This window comes from Terrapene carolina, unplaced genomic scaffold (assembly GCF_002925995.2).
Source record: "Terrapene carolina triunguis isolate 2854851 unplaced genomic scaffold, T_m_triunguis-2.0 Scaffold42, whole genome shotgun sequence".
NCBI lineage: Eukaryota > Metazoa > Chordata > Testudines > Emydidae > Terrapene > Terrapene triunguis.
Window position 1 is genome coordinate 39,838,428 of NW_020664393.1, and position 21,762 is coordinate 39,860,189.

Here is a 21,762-nt window from a genome sequence, read left to right on the forward strand (position 1 = left end):
CTGGCTGATAGCAGCAGGGCCACCGCCCATGGTGGCTAGGAGCTAAGGAGTCCGAGGGAGTGAGAGCTCCCGCCCCCCCGCCGGCGGCTGAGAGCTCTGGGACCCCAGCTGCCTGCAGCAGCTGAGAGCTCCAGGGCCCCCTGCAGCCTCCAGACTCTGATAGCTTTGGCCCCACTGCCCCAGGCACGGGGCTGAAGCTGAAGAGGATAATGTCACAGAGGTCTCTGGTAGTGACGGAATCCACGACTTCCGTTACAAAATCTTACCATTAGTGATAAGGTCACTATCCTTGTGAGCAAAACCACAAATTGTGTATTATACCAATAAGTGGGGTTACAATGGAACGTAGTTCTTTATTTCATTCACCACCTCAAAACAGTGCTACAGAGATGTTATTGAATATTTTACAAGCCCTGTTACATATGTCTTTGCTGATGGACATTTTAAAAAAAATCTAATACAGAATGCATTACAAACATGCATAAAACAGATTAATTATGTTAACTTATCTGTAAGTGGGAGTTTTGGGAACAAACCTAGGTGCTGCAGACCATCATTAGCAGTGGGTTTAGTGCGTCTTACTGAACTATTGCTTCACTCAAACTTCAGAATGAATGCATTTAACAAACACTCCTTGAAGCATTTGATTTTTCTTGTTATATTAAAATTTCATTTAATAATCAACTTCACCCAGTGTTTGACATTATGAAACATGGTGTACAAATAGGAAGATCTATAAAAGCTTTTGCTTTTATAACAAACACCAGTGATGAACATGAAAAAGATATTTGTGTTTTGGGAAAACGGGCTAACCTCCACTTTGGCATGAGCAGGAGCAATTTACATTGACTTTAATGAGAGCAGCGTCTGCTTATACCAGAACTGAATATAATCCATTTTAAAATGTTTGTGGACCCAGCTGTTTCACTTTGTTATGCTTTGTAGAGGATTAACAGGAAAAAAAGTATCTTTCATTTGCAAAACATGAAAGCAGTTCTGCGTAACTCCTCTTGTAAGTTACTCTGAAATCATTAGCCCACAGCAGCCCCAAACTGAGCATTAGTTAATAAACAGGCTAGAAGGCAGCAGCATCCAGTGGACAGAGCATGGAACTGTTAGCCCTGGTCTACACTGGGAGAGGAGGCGGGGGGTCGACCTAAGATACGCAACCTCAGCTACGCAAACAGCGTAGCTGAAGTCGGCGTATCTTAGGTCAACTTACCTGGCTGTGAGGACAGCAGTGAGTCGACTGCTGCCACTCCCCCATCGACTCTGCTTCCACCTCTCGCGAGCTGGAGTTCCGGAGTCAATGGGGAGCGCGTTCGGGGATCGATTTATCCGTGTCTAGACAAGACGCGATAAATCGATCCCTGATAGATCGAGCTCTACCTGCCGATCCGCGGGTAGTGAAGACCTGCCCTTAGTCAGAAGACCTGGGTTCTATTCCCAGCCTGCTGTGTGACCTTGTGTGAGTTATTTTACCACACTGTCTGTTAAATGGGGTCAATTCTTATCGTTTTCTGTAAAGCATCTTGAGCTACAGTGACAAGTAACTAACAAAGTTACTCATTACTGAAAATGGAGTGTGGCATATCAACTTTTTGTTCTTGTTTATTGCGTGACTTGTCTTTTTCCCATAAGTCTGTTTCATACAGAGTATTCACCAAAGAGAAAAAAATGTGCTAGGTGAAATCTTAGTACATGACAACAGCTTAAGTTTTCAAAAACTTGAGAAGAGAAAAAAATTAGATTCTGACTAGCTTTAAGAGTGCAGCAGCAGTACATTAATTACAATTTGCAGCAGCACTACCAATAAAGTTTAAGTCTAGAGGAGCAAACCTGATAGCATTCTTAGATCACACCTTCATTGTGAAAGAAAATATTTATGTTCTTTCTGATACCTAAGGCAGTGCTATCAGTAGTTATTTAATATTTGCTCCCAGCACTCTAAAGTATTATTAGTTTAGTACTAAAAAGTAACATTTTTCTTTGCATTCCGTGCATTCTTTCTGGAGATTTAACTTTGATCTGCCCAAATACCTAGCACTACTTTAATCCTGTTCATTGTTGCAAAGCTGTTGGACAGTTGATTTTGGATGTTCTAACAACATGATTGACTTTTCAGAGTTTTCTATATTTCTAAGCAGAGTCTCTAGTCTCCTTTTGATTTTCTTTTGATCTTCAATAGCGCATCCAATTACAACAGACTGAAATTTCTGATCAATGGGTCCAGATGGTACCTCAGATGTGCATGCACCATAAAGTGACATTAAACGGCTTTTGGAATCTTCCAGATTGTCAAGGAGTTTATTGACTACTTCATCAATCATTCTTGTGGCATGCAAAAGGGATTCCTGCTGCTGTGGGTTTCGTATTGTTTCTACAGAAACCTCAACAGTGAGGGTTCGGCCCATCAGACGACTGGCAGTCAGGCAAAGTTCTTCTCTTTCACCTAAATTTAAAAATAAAATGTTCTGATTTACAAACTAGCCCTTTTAGGTATGAACAGCTTTACACATACAATCAAATTTCCCTAGTGTACGTAGTATATACACATCTCTGCTGTTAGTTTGCAATAAAAATATTTTTGAAGTAGATCAGAAAGTTTAATTGGTGATTCTATTTTGAACAGTGACTGTAAAAAGGAAGGAGTCCTAAATTTGTGTCTCAATGTTAGACCAAATGTACTCCGTTTACAGGTACAATCTAATTACGAGCCTTTCTATTGCAGCCTGGTCCTTGAGAGTCAAGCTCAGTTCCTCCATCTCATGCATTATCTCCAATAATAATGGTACTGCATGCTAAATTGGACCCTCTTTGACACCTGGCCAAGCTCATTCTTTCAGCTGGCTTGCATGCATATAACCGCCTGGACCTTATTAGACAAGTCTGTTGATGATGCACAAAATGGAATAGAATCCTGCTTCTTAATATTAGTTGTGTTGGCTCTGCAGTGCAAACAGCAGTAAAAAAAACAGTAAAAGGTTATGCGTTACTGCAATGACGCAATATACTGCTTTTGTTCAGAGTCTATCTGAATAAGAGTATACCACTTTCACAGTCATTTCCTGAGCTGAATTACACTTCAGTGCTTCTTTTTCTACATGATAGGAAAACATGTGAACTAAGCCACTACAGTCACAGCATCTACATAAACTTGTAGCAGAGCTACAAAAAAAAATTAAATAAGTATTTTGCTACATAAAATAGAACTGGATAAAGAGCACCTTATTGGAGTTGTTGCATGCTGTGCAGTAGTGCAACTAAGCATGGAGAGAAGGGGTAGATTGGTTTCTTAACTTATTAATGTTTGTTAATCATAGAATATCAGGGTTGAAAGGGATCTCAGGAGGTCACCTAGTCCAACTCCCTACTTAAAGGGGGACCAATCCCGCACTAAATCCCCAAATGGCCCCCTCAAGGATTGAGCTCACAACCCTGGGTTTAGTAGGGCAATGCTCAAACCACTGAGCTACCCCTCCCCCGTGGCATAAAATGAAATGCCAGGAAGGGGCTATGATTTGACCTTCCACTGACTGCGTGAACTGTATTTTTAGAGCACTGCTCACAGGGATAACATAATAGATCCTTGTGGAACCCTACATGAGAGATTTATCGGGGCAGATAAATAACTGAGGCTTGGTCTACACAAGGAACTTATGTCAGCATAACTACGTTGCTCAGGAGTGTGGAAAATCAACATCCCTGAGTGACGTAGTTATACCTACATAAGTTCCTAGTGTAGACAGCATTATGTCGACGGGAGGGCTTCTCCCGTCGACATAGCTGCTGCATCTCGGGGAGGTGGAATATCCATGTGGACAGGAGAAGCTCTCCCGTTGGTATAGGTAGCATCTTCACTAAGCACTATAGCTGCACCAATGCAGTGCTATAAGTGTAGACAAGCCCTTACTCAGCATCACCCTCTGCAATCTTTCAATAAAAAGAATGGTACCACTAATGAGCCAGCCAGTCTGCCCCAATTAGTGTCTGTTAGTTAGATAACATCACCTCATCAGCTGCTATTTAGATTTTTCAGAAGTCTTTGGACACCTGACTTTTCCTTATGGCTACAGTGGAAGCAGATGAAATATTTTCTTCTAATGGTATATAGCATATTTCAAGTTTGAGAAGGTATTCCCTGTACTTATAATGGGGAATACTGCTTGCACCAAAAATATCTTACTTTACTTTATGTTTTTTACTAATAGGCACACGCACCCATTGTATGAGTGGGCATCTACTACAGTTTCCATGCCATATTCTGTCAAAAAACAAATAAAATTAAAGTAACCAGGAAACCAAAGGATGATGTCCAGATGATATCAGCCTTGCTGTGTCACAACCTTCTTGATACTATTACACAAAAGAGGATGGTTAAAAACAGGGCGAAATCAGCAAGATCACCACTGGCAAGAGACTTGTTTCTTTAGCTGTCTGCTTAAGAACTGCTTGTTTGACAGAAGCTAGTACCCTTTCTCCTATTGGGGGACAGTACAGATTGTAACCAATGATTAATAGAATACTTCCCTGCTTGACTTTTAATAAACATAGTGGGCAAGGTCCCATTCATCCAATGGATGGTCACCTGAATATCAAGGTAACCTGTGAGGATTACATATAGGAAGAGGCAGCTAAGAAATCTCTGTAAGAGGAGAAAGGATAAATACGACTGCCTAATAGGCCAATTCTCCCCTTTAGAGAGAGCTGAAACTCAATTGTGTCCATCAGTTTCCATATGTCTAAATAAAGTCCTCCCCCACCAGGATCACAGGTGAGCTGACTCTGACGTTGAAAAGGAGGTGATGGGCTGGGCATGACAAAAGGGTAATTTTCACTTATGCAATAATGCTTACAGCAGTCCCCTACACTGAACTAGGATCTGAATTTGAATAGTCAGGTGTAAAAGGCTACTAAGGTAACAGGATCCATCTAACTAACACTACATTACCTCAAACAGACTTACATTTATTCTTTTCCCTCACCACTTTCAAATAGTTCAACTGAGCTGCACGTAAAACACATACACTAACTGTAATTTAGGATTGTATCCACTGATTTCTCCAAAACAAGTTTCAAATGAGAATCTAGGAAAAGGCAGACTCTCACCTTCACTGATGTGCCTCATATCTTGGCTGTTCTGTATATTGTGGATCATTTCTAGCAGGGTTTCTTTTTCTTGTTCCATAGCAGAGGCTGCATCACGCAAGGCTTCAACCCTGAGTAAAGTTGAACCAAGCAGAAGAAAAAAAAATCTATATATAATAAAGTCACTTCAGCCACATAACATGCTCTCAGTGTTTCTTTGTTTTTTCCAGTCTGCCCTGTCAGTTAGTTTTAGCAACACTGCAGTGTTGTCAGACAAGTGACATGACTGCCAATTCAGGGCAATATCAGGTACACCTATACCGTGATAAAAGACCCACAGCACACCCACTGCTAGCCTCGGTCAGTTGACTCAGGCTTGGGCTGTAAAATTGCAGTGTAGATACGCAGGCATGTGCTGGAGCCGAAGATCTGAGGTCTGCGATGTGGGAGGGTCTCAGAGGCTGGGCTCCAGCCTGAGCCCAAATGTCTACACTGCAATTTTTAGCCCTGCAGCCTGACCCCAAGTCAGCTAACCTGTGCTCTGAGAGTTGAAGCCACAGGTATTTTATCACAGTGTAGACGTGATAAAAGGACCATCAAGTCCTTCTATGTAAAAATGTGCTAAGAGAAAAGCTAGGATTGCCAACCCTCCAGGAGTGTCCTGGAGTCTCCAGGAATTAAAGATTAATCTTTAGTTAAAGATTATGTCATGTGATGAAATCTCCAGGAATTCATCCAACCAAAGTTGCAACCCTAAGAAAAGCTAGCGACCTCTCTGCAATTTCCTGTGCAGAAATCCCAGGGTACTAAGGGGATAAGGAGTTAGCAGCTGCATGGAACATAAGGATTCCTGTGGCATCTTGGTTCCTCCGCAGTTCTCAGGGCATCAATGTGGAGTCACTGTCAATCATAGCATGGCGCTCTCATGAATAATGTAGCCCTTGGTATCTCAGCTACAGAAATACACCAACCAACCCCTCAGCCCTCTCAAAAAGGAGAAAGAAACTATAGAGCCAAAGTTAATGCTGTTCAGCTTGGTATTAACTTTAGATGGAATTTCCTTCTGGATAACACATTTTAATAGGTGAGCATGCTGCACTGAGTGTTTGCACGCCAGCTCTACACACTGCCTCCACAATCACTATTTCCTTAGCAGTCGGTGATGCAGAAGGCAAGCAGTTGTAGGAAATGTATAGAGGCCTGTATTTGTCCAGTAGCAGTTTAGGCAACAGCACATTCCTAAACTCCAGGTAATGCAGCAAACTAGGTTCCTCCAGAAACCTGACCCTCTTTCTCTGGTCCCATTCATCATACTACACACAAAATGTGTAACATCCTTCTATTTGGGGGACGAGCATGTCATATAAGCTCTGCTCTCTGTGCTCTATGTTTAGTCATATCTGGCCATTATTTGTGCTCCTTTATTCTCCCCTCCCCCTTTTGCTGTGTACTAGAGAGCTTGATCTGGTCTTCAGATTTGGAAATACTATACTGGAAACCTGGGTTTCAATCCTTCAGTTAATTTCCCATTCCTTCACCATGCCCTGAAGGTTAGGGGTTTGGAATTGATTAAACTAATTGGGGAACGCCACAAATAGACAGAAAATGCACAGTAGGGAAATCATTAGCACTGGAGATTAGTGCCAAAAGATAAACTTTTCACCGCTCAATCCTCCAGTTTCTGCACTCGCCTGAGTAATATTAATGTCATGGTGTAGAGCAGTAGTGGGCAACCTGCGGCCCATCAGGGTAATCCGCTGGTGGCCGCCAGACAGTTTGTTTACATTTGCACAGCCGCCCGCAGCTCCCAGTGGCCGCAGTTCGCCGTTCCCGGCCAATGGGAGCTGCAGGAAGCGGCGGACAGCATGTCCCTGTGGCCTACGCCGCTTCCTGCATATCCCATTGGCCGCGAACGGCGAACCGCGGCCACTGGGAGCTGCGGGCGGCAGTACAAATGTAAACAAACTGTCTGGCGGCTACCAGCAGATTACCCTGACGGGCCGTGTGCGGCCCGCAGGCTGCCCACCACTGGAGCAGAGAGTTTGCTGAGATTTAACTGGCTGCTAGGATTGTGCAAAAATGATACAAACTCTGTTTTCCCAGTTCCCCCACCTGTCATATGATGATCATTACATGAGTCTGTTGACAATTCTAGACTCTTCCAATCGATAAGGCAGAAACTTTAGACAATTCCCAAATTGAGGTCTGTTTCATAGTGTCTATGAAACTCTCTGTAAAAACCAAGAGAATCCACCTATCCTGAAATGTTTATTAAACATGGTGAAAAAATGCGATCTATTCTCTCTGACATTCACTTGGATATTAGTTACAACCAGAGTGCCAATACCATTAATATTTTTACCTAAAAAATTTCCTATCCCCTGGAAAATAAATACAAGGGTAATTTATGATAGAATACAACAAAGGGGGAGGATTGCTTGTGCCACATAGCTCTGCATAAATGACCACACAAGTACAATAGGGACAGGTTCTTTTACTTTCCCCCTTATGTAACTGCTTTCTATTTCTAATTCTTCCATCTCAACTACAGGTGGCAAAGTAGAAAGATAGATTTTGCTTCATGGCACTGAGTAACCATTCAGGTTCCAATAATATCTTGACCAAATTCCCTTTACATAGTCTATTGTGCACAAACATGTGGCTGCAATTTTTCTGTCTTCTTTCCCTCAACGTCTAAGTTTTTATTTGTTCTGATTTTTTTTTATTGGGTGAGGGGATTAAAATGGCCTCCCATGTATATCCCCACACTACTCTTGAGCCTAACTTCATTTCAACCCACCCTTCCAACTAAAGGCAGACAATGCCTGGGGAGAGGATGCTGGGAGGATTACTTAATAGCAACATGATACATGCCTTTCCAAGAGAGATCAAATACACTATTTCTACAGATCTCCCAGTCTAGGAACTTCAGCTATGAAATTAAATCTCTGATGTTCCCTGGCCTTACATCTCTGAGGTTGCAGAGCATTGTACTAAAAGTACACCACTAAATTGTCTTAACTGCTATACATTTGTGGCATTCCAGTCCTACTGCTGATTTTAAATCAACCTTTAGCTGTAATTTTACTGACACATTTTTCTCATCTATCCCAGTGTTCATTAACTATAGTACCAAGCAGGGCTGGCTCCAGCATTTCTGCTGCCGCAAGCAAAACAAAAAGCAAAATAAAAATCCGCAATCGCAATCGCGACCGGCGGCAGCAATTGGGAAAAAAAAAAAAAAGCCGCGATCGGCGGCGGCGGCAGTTCAGCGGCAGGTCCTTCGCTCCTAAAGGGAGTGAGGGACCTGCCGCCCTCAAATTGCCGCAGGTGCCGCCCCTCTCCCTTGGCCGCCCCAAGCACCTGCTTGTTAAGCTGGTGCCTGGAGCCGGCCCTGGTACCAAGCACAGTCAGAACATGGCTCATTCTCTCTTTCTGATGGAATCCACCAGGCAGTCAAAATACTTTGTACTCTAGAGCATTACAGATTGTAGCCACAAGATGGTGATCACTATTCACTATTTATATGTGTCTGCAGTTAAAAAAGTTACACTGGTTTAACTCAAGTGATTTAAAATTGAGTTAAATCAGTACAACCCCCTAATGCAGATACATTTAAATTGGTTTAACCTTTGCTCAAAAAGGGTTTGATCTGCATTTAATCAATTTTAAATTTAAGTTTAGTTAAAACAGTACAACTTTTCTAACACACAAGACATCTAAGTATATTTGTCTTGATAAACCTGTCATAGTACTAGAAGATGATCTACGAATCACTCTTTTTACATCTTTCTAAATTAAAGCTAGGTTGTGTGTGTGTTTGGGGGAGGGAGGCAGGACTATGATACTGTCTATCAAAAGAAGCTTACTCAAAAAAAGCAATTTTTCAACATTATTCCCAGGACCACTGTGCAGATGATTAATTCGATCTGGATGGGAGAACATAGGTGCTGGAACTAGGGGTGCTGCTGCACCGTCTGGCTTGAAGGGGGTTTCATCATATACAGGGTTTACAGTTTTGCTCAAAGGCACTCAGCACCTCCCCTATACAAATTGTTCCAGCACCCCTATGTGAGTATACACTGGGAGAACTGTAAGCTCTTCAGGGCAGGGATTGTCTATTTGTATCCAATACAGTGTGGAAACTGGTAATGGTATTAAACAAACAATTTATTTTTTTAAGTCTCCTGGACAGCGAATTCAAAGATGAAGGCATTTATGGTAGGCTCTGAGATAAACATGCATCTAACATCACTGCCCCAAAAGATTTCAGCCAGAAAATGAGTTGATAGCAAAAGGTGGGTGGAAAAAAGGAAGCTTAGATAAAGGAATAAGCGAAGTTCATTTAGATTTTTTTTCACTCTTAAGAGGAACAATAATAAAATAATCCTGCTATGATGAAAATGCAGAAATATTTAGATACAAGCTTAATAATTGTAAGTGAAAGCTTACGTTTAAGACATACTTATTGTAACTAGTGAGGGGAAAATAATTTAATACAAATTCTTGACAAAGGCGTGGATTTTTGGGGGGATGAGGAAAGTATTGTAAAGTGACTCATTTTCATTATAATAATAAAGATAGTAATAAAGCAGGTGAATTGATTTTGTATCTGAGTTGGTTACATTATTATGGCACTTTTGCGAGGCTGTTTTAATGATTATATTAAATAACTCAACTATGCCTTTTTTTAAAAAACATTGGTTAAAGTATTTTTCAGAATTTTTTAAAAAAAGTATCCCTTCACTGTTGTTCCCCTTGGAAACTTGAAACTAAAATTAAGAAATTTGGAGTTTTTAACAGATTATTTTTATAGTAATTCAATTGCACGCATACATTGATTCAACACACTCAATAAGGGCCTGATCCAATTCGATCAAAGTCAATGGGATCCTTTTCAATTATGTCAGTGGGTTTTGGATCAGGTCCTACCATCTGACATTGAAAAACAGTGAACTGCATTACAGAGATGCAGCTTGAATCAGTATAATTCTAAAGAGGATTTCTAAAATACCACTTCCTTAAAATACTGAGTGATTGTTATGTGATTAGAAGCTGACAGCTTAGTTTAGCAAGATTTTGTGGAGCAACAGGATAAATATAAATATCTCGTAATATGCAGTTGATAAAAATGCCCTTTAAAAAGTAATGCCTTGATAAGTGTTAATATCTTATGTAAAATCTGATAATCAGAATTAAGAATTATTTTATTTGCAATAATTGCTGTTTGGTGGCTACTCTAGACATTTGTGTCTACTACAGTATGTTGCATCGCCACAAAGTGGCACTTGTCAGCGAGATTTTTTGTTGTTGTTGTTGCATTATCTGCAAAGTGCAAGGAATGCATGGTCCTGCAGAGTAATTCATGGCCCTCTCACCCGAGAGGTGACCTCTTGGGGTCAGGACTGAGACATGTTGTGATATTCAACATGGTACACTGCTGTTGCTGGTCATGCATTTATTCTTTAGATAAACGGAGGACTTCAGTCTCCAGAGCTATTAATCTGGAATGGCACAATTAAGTACAGGCCTGTCAGTCTTACATCGATTCTGGACAAGATAATGGAACTGTTGATACGGGAATTGTTTAAGAAAGACTATATGGGACTTGATTAATAAAGAATTAAAGGAGGGTAATGTAATTAATGCAAATCAACATGGGCTTATGGAAAATAGATCCTGTCAAACTAACACTAGTTTTTTTTATGAGATTACAAGTTTGGTTGATACAGGTAATAGTGTTGACATAATATACTTAGAGTTCTTTAAGGCACTTGATTTGGTTCCACACAACATTTTGATTAAAAAAGAACTAAAACAATATAAAATTAATATGAGACACAAGGTGGGTGAGATAATATCTTCAATTGGACCAACTTCTGTTGATGAAAGAAACAAGCTTTTGAGCTACACAGAACTTTTCTGACCTGAAGAAGATATTACCTCACCCATCTTGTCTCTCAAATATCCTGGGACCAAAACTGCTACAACAACACTGCAAACATAAAACTAACATAGAACATATTAAATGGATTAAAAATTCACTTGGCTCCCTGTACTTTTTATGATGAAATTCCCATCCTGCATTAGTGAAAGGACGGGACATCAAAACCTGTGAAAATTCATTCGAACACAAGGAACAGCTAATTTCTTCAATGCAGTGGAAATAGCAGCATCTCAATTTATGTAACAAGTGCACCGACTTTCATACTCAACTTGGAAGAGAAGGGCGCGAATGTGTCTGGGAAAGAGGTTCAAAAAGGGAGACAGAAGGATGGAGAAAATGACTGCTTGCAAGTGGGAGGGTCCTCAATCTTACATGTAACCAGGGCCAATACGAAAGCAATCTTTCTAGCATACTTAGCTGCGTACATCTGGAATATCACACATTCAAAAAAATACATGATATCTACTAATCTAATACTTTTATTTATTTACTTATTTATTTAGGCTGAGGAGTAGATTCTTCCTGTAGTGCAATATAATCACTGTCAGGGATCATGGGAGACTACCTTATCTTTTCCCACAATTCCATTGATGCAAAAGCCGCATGAATTGGTCCCCAAAAGAAGTATGGTAGTGAAAATTAACTTTTTTTTTTAATATGGACAAGGTATTAGATTTCTTTTCTTTCATATTTTCATAATCTTACAATTCTAATTTGCCTTTCCTTTGTAGCATTTAACGTAAATCAACCATAAAAAGAATTGTTGTGTTAATAAAACAATTCCCTTGACATAAATTAAGTACTGTAACAACACATTAATGCTGATTTGCAAACCCACCCAGAAGAGCTCAACTAAGTAAATACATTTTTAATCAAATTGAATATTTGTTACAGTAATAAGAGTGAAAATATTAAGCTTTAAAATGTTTGAAAGGGTTCTGATTAGACCTTTGCCACTCAACCAAAACCCAATGGCACCCAACTACAAGTGTTGGGTTTGGGTCTGGTCAGGTGTAATCTGACTAGCATACATTCTGAGTAGTCGCTTATCACTGAGTGTGCCAACTATGCTATTCACAGGCAGTGAAAGCTAACTTTGAATGTGTGGGCTAAGGTGCACATGGGGGAGGAGGGGCAGTGGGAGGCTCCAGCTGCCAGCAGAGAGGAGCAGAGAGATTTAAGGGGTAGTTGGGGGAGGAGGGGAGGGAGGAGGGAAGCTGGGAGATATAAAGGACAGTGGGAGAGCTCAGGAAGGCCCAGGAGCAGAAGTGACGCGTGCCTGGCAGAGCCCTTCCAGTCCCTACCTCCCCACTACTTGTGCCCAGTTCCTCAGGGGGACAACTCTGTCTGGGTGGCCCTGCTCTCCTGCCCAGTCCTGGCTGTCCCTGCTCTCCTGCCCGGGCCTGGCTGTAGCCTCCCCAGCTCCCTCTGCGCTGACCCGCCACTGAGTGCCCATTGTCCAGGCCTATCACCATCACCTGACAGCTCAGAGGACTCTTTGCAGCTGGGGAGAGAAAAGGGCTACCCGGCCCGGGACCAACTCCCCACAACAGGCACTGGTATCATGGCCCCACTTACCCCAGTTCCTACTCCCTGGTCTGATCCTGGGCATGGCTCCAGTCCCCCCGGTCCCGTTCTTGCCTCTGCCCCCATGGACGTGATGCATGGGGGCAGAAACACAGTTCAACCCCCACAATATTTCAATTGAGGGGAACTAGCCCCCTCACCACCACCCCCCAAGTTCTGTCGCCCCAATGCTATTATTTGCAATTTTAAGCCAGTGAGTCCTTCTTTTTTCATTATTTTCTCAGGCCGGGTATGAAAATAACTTGACAGTCTTGGGATCAGGTCGGATTGGCTGTGGTCTAGTTAGGTTTGGTCCAGGATTTAACATTAGACCCGAGCAGACCTTTGCTATTCATTGGTTCCTGATCCTCCAGTGAAGGACATCTCAGTCACAATAAAAAGGCTGCATAGAGCTCTCAAGACTTCTTTTCTAATCATCAGCTCATTAGAGATACTATAAAGTCTTGCACTACAGAGCAGGAATCTAACCAGACTGTAAATCTATAAAAATATTAACTTGAACCCACTCTTTTTACATATATAAATTATTAAACACAGTATTATACAGTAATGCCATTATACAAAGCATAATAATATAAAGATCAGTAGTATACAAAATATTTTATGTGTGTATATATATATACACACACACAATCATATTATTCCACTTACTTGTATATTCCATGATCATTTATCACTTATTCAAATATCACTTATTCAAATATCAGTTTTTCACAACACTACAGAATGTAAATTAAAATATAAGTAAATTATTTAGATTGCAATAATACCTATAGATTTAGTGGCTCAGGGATTCAAGAGCCAAGTATTGGGAAGAATGAGAGAGGACAAGGAAAAGAGAAAGCTCACAAAACAATAATAATAATAATTCATGGGCTCCAGTGGTGCAATGGGTTAGTGCACAGTACTTATAAAGCAGTGCTGTGTGGAGTGATGCTGAGGTTGTGAGTTCAAACCTCACCTAGAGCACTAGTTTGGGGGGAGGGATAGCTCAGTGGTTTGCACATTGGCCTGCTAAACCCAGGGTTGTGAGCTCAATCCTTGAGGGGGCCACGTAGGGAGCTGGAGCAAAAATCAGTACTTGGTCCTGCTAGTGAAGGCAGGGGGCTGGACTCCATGACCTTTTGAGGTCCCTTCCAGCTCTATGAGATAGGTATATCTCCATATATTATATACCAGTTAGTTTTTCAGAGGGCTGAGTCAAAACACCTCACTTCACTACCATCTGATGTCAAGTGTTTCATTTTGTATTCTCTTGTTTGAGGAGTCATGGATTTTATTCTGAATTTCACCCATTGTTCCCCCATATCCTGCTAGTATTTTCAGAAAGGTAACTTGGGCCCCCGAGCCTGCAAATACTTATGCACTTGTTAAAAATTTATGCACGTGAATAGTCCCACATGTGTAATGTCAAACAGGTACATATGTGTTTGGGCTTTGATCTTGATTAATAACTTCAAGAAAAATTCTCTTAGCTACAACGGTGATATAATGTTTTTCTTTCTGTATCTTGCACTCTGACTTCCAATTTATTCATTGTTTAGAATATCAATTAAGAACACTACATAAAAAACCCAGTTCTCCTTATTTCTGCTTTTTACTTGGCCTACAAGTGATTGAAAGCAAGTGCCGTGTCTTCCTCTAGTACAGGGGTGGCCAAACTTTTTGGCCCAAGGGCCACATCTGGGTATGGAAATTGTATGGCAGGCCATGAATGCTCACAAAATTGGGGACTGGGGTGCGGAAGGGGGTGAGGGCTACGGCTGGGGGTGTGGGCTGTGAGGTGGGGCCAGAAATGAGGAGTTCAGGGTGCAGGAGGGGGCTCCGGTCTGGGGCAGGGGGTTGGGGTGGGGGTTCTGGCTGGGGATGCGGGCTCTGAGATGGGGCTGAGCATGAGGGTTGAGAGTGCAGGAGAGTGCTCTGGGCTGGGACTGAGGGGTTTGGAGAGCGGGAAGGGGATCAGGGCTGGGTCAGGGAGTTGGGGCACAGGAGGGGGTCAAGGGTGAAGGATCTGGGCAGCGTTTACCTCAAGCAGCTCCTGGAAGCAGTGGCATGTCCCCCCTCTGGCTCCTATGTGGAGGCGCGGCTGGAGGGGGGACATGCCACTGCTTCCGGGAGCCACAGCACACGCAGAGCAGGGCAAGCCAGCAAGCCCGCGACCCCGCTCCCTGGCGGGAGCCTGAGGGCCAGATTAAATGTCTGAAGGGCCAGATGCGGCCCCCAGCCCATAGTTTGCCCACCCCATCTCTAGTACATGCCACTTATCTGACCACAACATTCCCCCATGGAACAGACAGGCCAGTCAGCACTTTTGTTTCCAGATGAGTAATTTGACACTTGCTTTTTTACTGGAGTTGTAACACCCATCTGTATTTTAAAGCATTTTGACTTATTCGAATTGCTCATATATAAAGGTTATGCAGCAAAGTTATATGTAAACTTTTAAATTGGTTAGTAATTGTTGGTAGGTTTTGTGTGTTTCACTGTGCAGCCTCTTTTGAAACCGTGATAAACACAATGCAGCAACACAAAGTGAAGCTTTTGCAATTTAATATGATGAACTATTTAGCATCTCTGTGTTTCTGTTCTCAGGTACCCTACTTAATAAACACCTATTTAAGAAAAAAAGTTCCCCTGTAGTTTCAGCAGGACAGAGACACACTTTAAGGGAAGCAATAGAGTACTGTAGGGAATGTGAGTCTGACTTTATATTAAAAATATATGCAATACAAGTATTTAGAGAGCTCTGAATTCACTTAGTTATGGCCACCAGAATACCATGACCTATATATAGATGCAGATGAGCTTTTTTGGAGGAAAAGGAAGTCATGGCAATGGAAAAGCTCCAGGTCTGTAGAAATAACAAATATCCAATTTTCTGGGTGGAACAATTCCTTGAAGGCCAAGCTAGCACATCTAAATGACTTCTACCAATGGAGCCCAATTCCAACATATCCTCTCCCCTTTATCTCAGATTTACTAGCTTTTACTTTAGAAGCATACCCTCAGAACTGGGGTTGGAATAAATGTGGGAAAACTAGTTAGGGGTTAAGAATTATATGATTAAGCTAATAGTTTTATAGTTCTGTGTCCCCAATGCCATCACTTCAGTGAGAATGGTAGGTTAGTACTGTATTCAACTGCATTTCGCCATTTATATTACTAAGAATAATCCAACAAATAGAAGTTTTATTTCGCTCGCTGCGGTATGATGTATATTAAATTACACTCCCCTGCCACACTAACACTCACTCAAAGGAAGATTGCTGGTGTTGCTGTCTAGAAGCAGCACTTCATTCTTTAAGGCAGTGACTTTTTTTTGTTTAATCCACTGACTACTCTTGTATGCAGAAACCCTGCTAGTCTGACAGATTGGTGGGAGGCGGGAGAATCCCTACATTGTAAGGAAAGATGAAGTAGTGAACAGTTTCATTTGTGGAATAGATTTTCTTGAAGGGGGGAGGGAAGATGAGGAAACGGATATCACAGCAGGGTACTGTCTTTGGAGATGGGGAAGGCCAAGGAAAGAAATCAGTTGAAAACTATTTCTGTCTGACACTTTTCACTCCTGTAGTTACACCACCACCTAAAATTACTACAACTAAAACAAACTGTGAAGTAATGCACATTGGAGGCAAAAACCATGAACTATGCCTACCCTTGTAGAGTTCTCTTTTAACTGGATTAACTAAGGAAAAGGACCTGGTAATCATTGTGGACAGCTAAACGAAAACCTCTGCTCAATGTGCAGCTGTAGTCAAAAAAGCTAACAACCTGTTATATGCATAAAAAATGGGATGAAGAACAACAGGGAAAATATATTATAATGTCATCATATAAATCAATGGTACACCCTCATTTAGAATACTGTGTGCTGTTCTGATCACCCCACCTCAAAAAAGAATACTGCAGAATTAGAGGGGATTTAGGGATGTGGAAAAACTCATTTGAAGAGAGACTGAAAAGATTGGGATTCAATGGAGCCGCCACTGGCCAAACTACTCAGGACTGGGAGCTGCCTCCTGATCTTCTGCACAGAAGTGGGCAGGGGCTGGTGTCAGGGTGTCCCCCTCTTCCCACCCATGTACCCAGTCTCCACTGAGCTGGGGATGAACTGAACAAGCCTTCAGGCTCCTAAGTGTTTGACTTAAAGCGACAGTGCACTCACATATACGTTCCCCTTCACACATTCTTGTATTATTGTTGTTGATGTTACTTCTTGGTACTTCCTGTTGAAATGCACATATAATCTCTGTAATATTATTCTTTCAACGTTCATTAAGGATTGCAGTACTGTTATTTTAGTTTTTTGACTGGCCTGTGAATTTTATAATTTTATTTCTCTCTTATGCTTAAATTTAATTATTTGAACAGTGAGTTCTAAAATACCTAACTTGTCTTGGCGCAGTAATTAGCTTTATTACTTTTATTACCATATTGTGCTTTGTCGTTCTTTGTTTAAAATGGTGCAATCAAATAATAGTATCCTTCTAGAACGTAAATTTAGCTTGTACTCACCTTAGCTTTGCCAGTTTAAAAACAATTAGCTAAACATATAACTTTAGACACTGTGCAGATGGTCACTTATTTTCAAATTGTATTTTAGTTATATCCATTAAAATAACAAAGTTCATATGAAAATAAATGCAGTTCCAAGTCTGATCCTAAGAGTAATGATAGAGCCAAATGTTAGTGGGTCACATACATGATTGTGACTGGTAAACATATACACAGGCGCCGACTTTCCACTGTGCCAGGGGGATGCTCGACCCCCGGCTCTGCCTCAGGCCCCGCCCCCACTCCACCCCTTCCCTTAAAACCATAACCCGCCCTGCCTCTTCCCACCCCTGCTCCGCCTCTTCCCGCCCCATTCTGCCACCTCCCCCGAGCGTGCTGCGTCCTCGCTCCTCCCCCACAGCCTCCTGCACGCTGGAGCACCCACGGAGTCAGTGCCTATGAATGCCAAAATAAAGAGAAAAAAATTTAATCACATATGTTAAAGTAAATATGTTTTTAGTGGAGTGAACAACAATTGACTAAAATAGAGTAGATAATGGCAGCAACACAGAGTGTGTCTGTTAGAGAAAGTACACAGATTTTAAGCAGATGCTACTTATTTTTATTTCTCTACACTAAAGATAGTATACAAAGTATCAAACTTATGTTTCTGATATCTTTGTTAAGGTTCCAAAACTGATACCTCCAGGATTGGGAATATCTTGCTGTACATATAAATTTAAAATATGGCTTTAACTAGTGTTTGTATATTTTTTCTTTACATAGGAATTAGATACTGTGCTCCTGACAGCTAATTTCTAAATTATCTAAAGAAAAAAAAAACCCCACCACAATCCTAGAGTTTTCTGGTGCCTAACTAGCCCCTGCAATCAGTTAAACTTGCCCCCTCCTACTTAAACCTGAAATGGCACCCTGGCTCCACTGAATTATTGTATCTTCTGTGAAACAACATGATTCTCTAAGGAAAATGGAGCTCCCCTTATAAAGCAAACAGCTCCCCTGCTGCCTAACCCTTCAAAATTCAAATACGCTGTGTTCAGTAAGAAGTGTGAACACAGGGTCTCTATAATGACAACTGTGTCTTCCTACCCCTATGACTTGGAAACTATATATAGGTCTTTCCCCCAGACCTCCCCCTCCCCAGCCCCTCCCAGCACTTCAGTGGAAGCAGCTGTGCTCTTCACTCACAGCCTGTTTAAAGCCCAACAGCAGCAAACTTCTTTTTCATTCAAGTCCGGTGGCAGGAATAGACGCACAGATGGGAGAGGAGAAATCAGCAACAGCATCAACCTACTAAGGCTTCCAGTACACACACACACACACACACACACACACACCCCGTTGGCTGAGCACATGTCTAGCAAGGTTCTTCAATTGCAGAAACACACTTCAACAGTCCCTACTGCCGCATTACCAAGACCCCTCCAAAAATGCCCTGCGCACTAGCAGGACGCCTTTCCCCCCTCCCCTCCCAAATACCCTGCCGCACTACCAGGACGCCCCCCCCCCCATACCCTGCCGCACTAGGACGCCTCCCCCCAAATACTCTGCCGCACTAGGACGCCTCCCCCCACATACCCTGCCGCACCACTAGCAGGCGCCCCCAACCCCCTCTGCACTGCCAGACCCCCGAGCGCAGCCGCGCCGTACCTGAGCTCCAGCTGGTCCAGGTTCTGCAGCAGGCGGCTGGAGCAGTCGGCCATGGAGGTGGAGCGGAAGAAGCGCCCGCGGAGCTGCCCCGCCGGCTGTCCCTCGCTGGCCTTAGCGCTGATCCTGGCCTGGGCCATGGCGCTCCCGGGCCTGAGGAGCCGGGGCTGCGGCTGCGGCGGCTGCGACTCCGCCTCCCGCTCCCCCCAGAGCAGACCCCGCGCAGCGCCAAAGGAGGAAACCGGCCGCCGCCTGCCCCACTGGGGCAACCCCTCACAGGGATGGGCGGACTCCGCCCCCACCACGGGGAGATGTGGCAGAGACTCGCCCCTCACAGCCCAGTGATGTGAGCAGCTAGCCAGTCACCTCATGGGGGTTGCCTGACTGCTCCCTGCCAGGGGGATGGGAGACACAGACTCAGAGTCACCCCTCCACCGCATCCACACCCTGTGGGGCCAGGCTAGGGTGACCAGATGTCCCGATTTTATAGGGACAGTCCTGATATTTGGGCTTTTTTTTTTTTTTAACATGGGCTCCTATTACACCCCCATCCCGATTTTTCACACTTGATATCTGGTCACCCTAGGCCAGGCAGGGGCATGGCACATAGCACCACTCCCCAGCCATGGGGCAGGACTCATTCTGCTGGGGAAAGTGACAGACTCGCCACGCGGCCTCCTGTAGAAGCACAGGGCAGGTACCCTGCTAGGGGGATTCATCCATTGTCCCCCTGGAATAACTCTACCCCCTGGGGGACAGAGGATAATCCCACTGCCTGCTCTTGGGACCAGGCAGAGACTCACTCCAGGGGATGAGTTCTAACCCAGCAATGCACTATGAGGAAGGCAGATATAGCTTCGCCTTGCTGCTGCTACTGCAGCAGAGGGGGGGGGGGGCAGACCAGTGCTTAATTTACAATGAAAGAGGTGCTGGGGCTCAAGCAATTGTTTTCAAATTTGTAACCCTTCTGTCAGTCAGAGAGGGTAGTAACAGGGGCTGGATTCAGTGTCTAGGGGTTCCTTTCCAACAATACAACACAAAAGTGGCTCGAGCTCCCACCCACTGACTTGAGACAATAACACACCACCTCCTGGGCACCTCTAGGGCCTGGTCTACACTGGGAGGGCAGGAAATCGATCTAAGTTACGCAACTTCAGCTACGTGAATAATGTAGCTGAAGTCAATGTACTTAGACCTACTCACCGTGGTGTCTTCAATGCGGTGAGTCGACTGCTGCTGCTCCCCTGTCAACTCTGCCTGCACCTCCCGTGGCGGTGGAGTACAGGAGTCGACGGGAGAGTGCTCAGGGGTTGATTTATTGCGTCTAGACTGGATGCGATAAATTGACCCCTGCTGGATCAATTGCTGCCCACCGATCCGGCAGGTAGTATAGACATACCCTAAGAGGCAATACTTCCCCTCTCACAAGCACAGAGTCTGAGTGTATTAAAAAAAAACTGTATAAAAGGAGGGAAGTAACTTAGCATTAATTTGGGAAAACACCGCAAACAGGGTTCATAAACAGAAACCATGAACAAAAGCCCAACCCCCAAGGAAGTTGGACAGTATTCTTAAGTCCAGCAACCAAAATTCTCTTTAACATGCCCGTCCCTTCTCTGCACCCCACTCACAGTTATTGTCCTTCGTCAGTGCAGACCCAAACTTCAGCGGTGCATCTGCAGAGTTGACCTCCCACCTGGAGGGGTGTACCAAGGCACTTTATTCACTCCGCTACCCGGGCACTTGCTCGCCACTCCTCTTTGCCAGCTGCCCGATTGACACTCCATGCCTCTTCACCAGCCACCCGGCTGGCCAAAGGCCGATTGCCACGCTCTCTGTTGGGCTCTGCTCCAGTCTTCTCCACCAGCCAATTGCCGATCCACCAGAATGTCTTCAGGTCCCACCACCTAACGCAGCTCTCAGTGATTTCAGTTGTTAATGGAGGAGTCTCACTGCTGTTGCAGTGCACATTAGGCAGTCTCTTGTATTAGAGACACTATCCCAAAGCACGTCTAATGCTTAGACCTAGATATCAGATATTTCAGCTCTGCAGTGTGTAATAAAACTCTCAATTGAATCTAAATTAGCTCTTTTATTATGCAGTGGAGAGAGGAAAAACCAAATGGTGCCTGAAACCCTGATGCAGGCATCTCTCCCCCTAGCTTTTGGAACCCATGTCCCCTGCCTAGCAAGTGCCATTTAGTTGAGGGTGAGTCTCTCAATCAGGGTATGCTAAGTACAATTCTGTTGCCCTTGACTCACACAACAAGGATAACAGCCAGAGGTTCTGTGACTATGAATTGCCAAGCCTAGAGATGCCGGGGCTCAGCCCTGGTAAGCCCTGGCACAAATTAAGCACTGGGACAGACTGGTCCCTCTGCTGGTGTGTGTGGAGTGTGGGAGTGTGAGGAGCCAGACTCACTGCACTGGTGCACAGCGCGAAGACTGTCCCACATTCCCTAGTCCTGGAGGATCCCTCCAGCCCCCAAAAGGGACAACACATTTTACCCCCTGTGAAAGCAGCAGTTTCCACTTTGAGCCCTGTCTGCAGCAGAAACATAGAGCTCACTATCCTCTGCAGTTACTGCCCCAGGAAGGGGTGGGAAGCAAGGTGTCTGGTGATTATTACTAAGGTGAGGGCAGTATATGTCTGTCTGCTCAGATGAAGCTCTTTCTGCCATTGCAGGTACCTCTTTGTCCAGTTAGCGTTAGTCCTGACTCTGACACATCTTAATGCACGGTCCTCTTGCTGCTTACCCTACAAAATGTTCTCTGCACTAAGCACTTCAGGTCCTATTAGGTCCCTCCCGAGGCCCAGAGGTGGCCAGTCCAAGTTTTCTGCAGAAAAGGACCTAGGGATCACAGTGGACGAGAAGCTGGATATGAGTCAACAGTGTGCTCTTGTTGCCAAGAAGGCTAATGGCATTTTGGGCTGTATAAGTAGGGGCATTGCCAGCAGATCGAGGAACGTGATC

At 43.6% G+C, this 21,762-nt stretch overlaps 1 protein-coding gene across 1 annotated transcript; it reads right to left on the minus strand.

Annotated features, from left to right (window-relative positions):
• Window positions 1-1,397: 1,397 nt before the first annotated feature.
• Window positions 1,398-18,958, minus strand: BAG2 (BCL2 associated athanogene 2). The gene is made up of 3 exons (XM_024216502.3): window positions 18,791-18,958; window positions 5,110-5,219; window positions 1,398-2,452 (listed from the first exon to the last, which is right to left on the minus strand). Exons 1-3 carry the CDS (start codon window positions 18,925-18,927, stop codon window positions 2,052-2,054), a joined length of 648 nt encoding a protein of 215 aa, XP_024072270.2. The 5' UTR covers window positions 18,928-18,958; the 3' UTR covers window positions 1,398-2,051.
• Window positions 18,959-21,762: the final 2,804 nt, after the last annotated feature.

Coding starts and splice junctions, on each gene's coding strand:
- BAG2 (XM_024216502.3), bottom strand. CDS start 18,927: ATGGCCCAGGCCAGGATCAGCGCTAAGGCCAGCGAGGGACAGCCGGCG. Junction 5,220..18,790: donor CTGGACCAGCTGGAGCTCAG/GTACGGCGCGGC, acceptor AACTTTACTCAG/GGTTGAAGCCTTGCGTGATG. Junction 2,453..5,109: donor TATGAGGCACATCAGTGAAG/GTGAGAGTCTGC, acceptor TTTTAAATTTAG/GTGAAAGAGAAGAACTTTGC.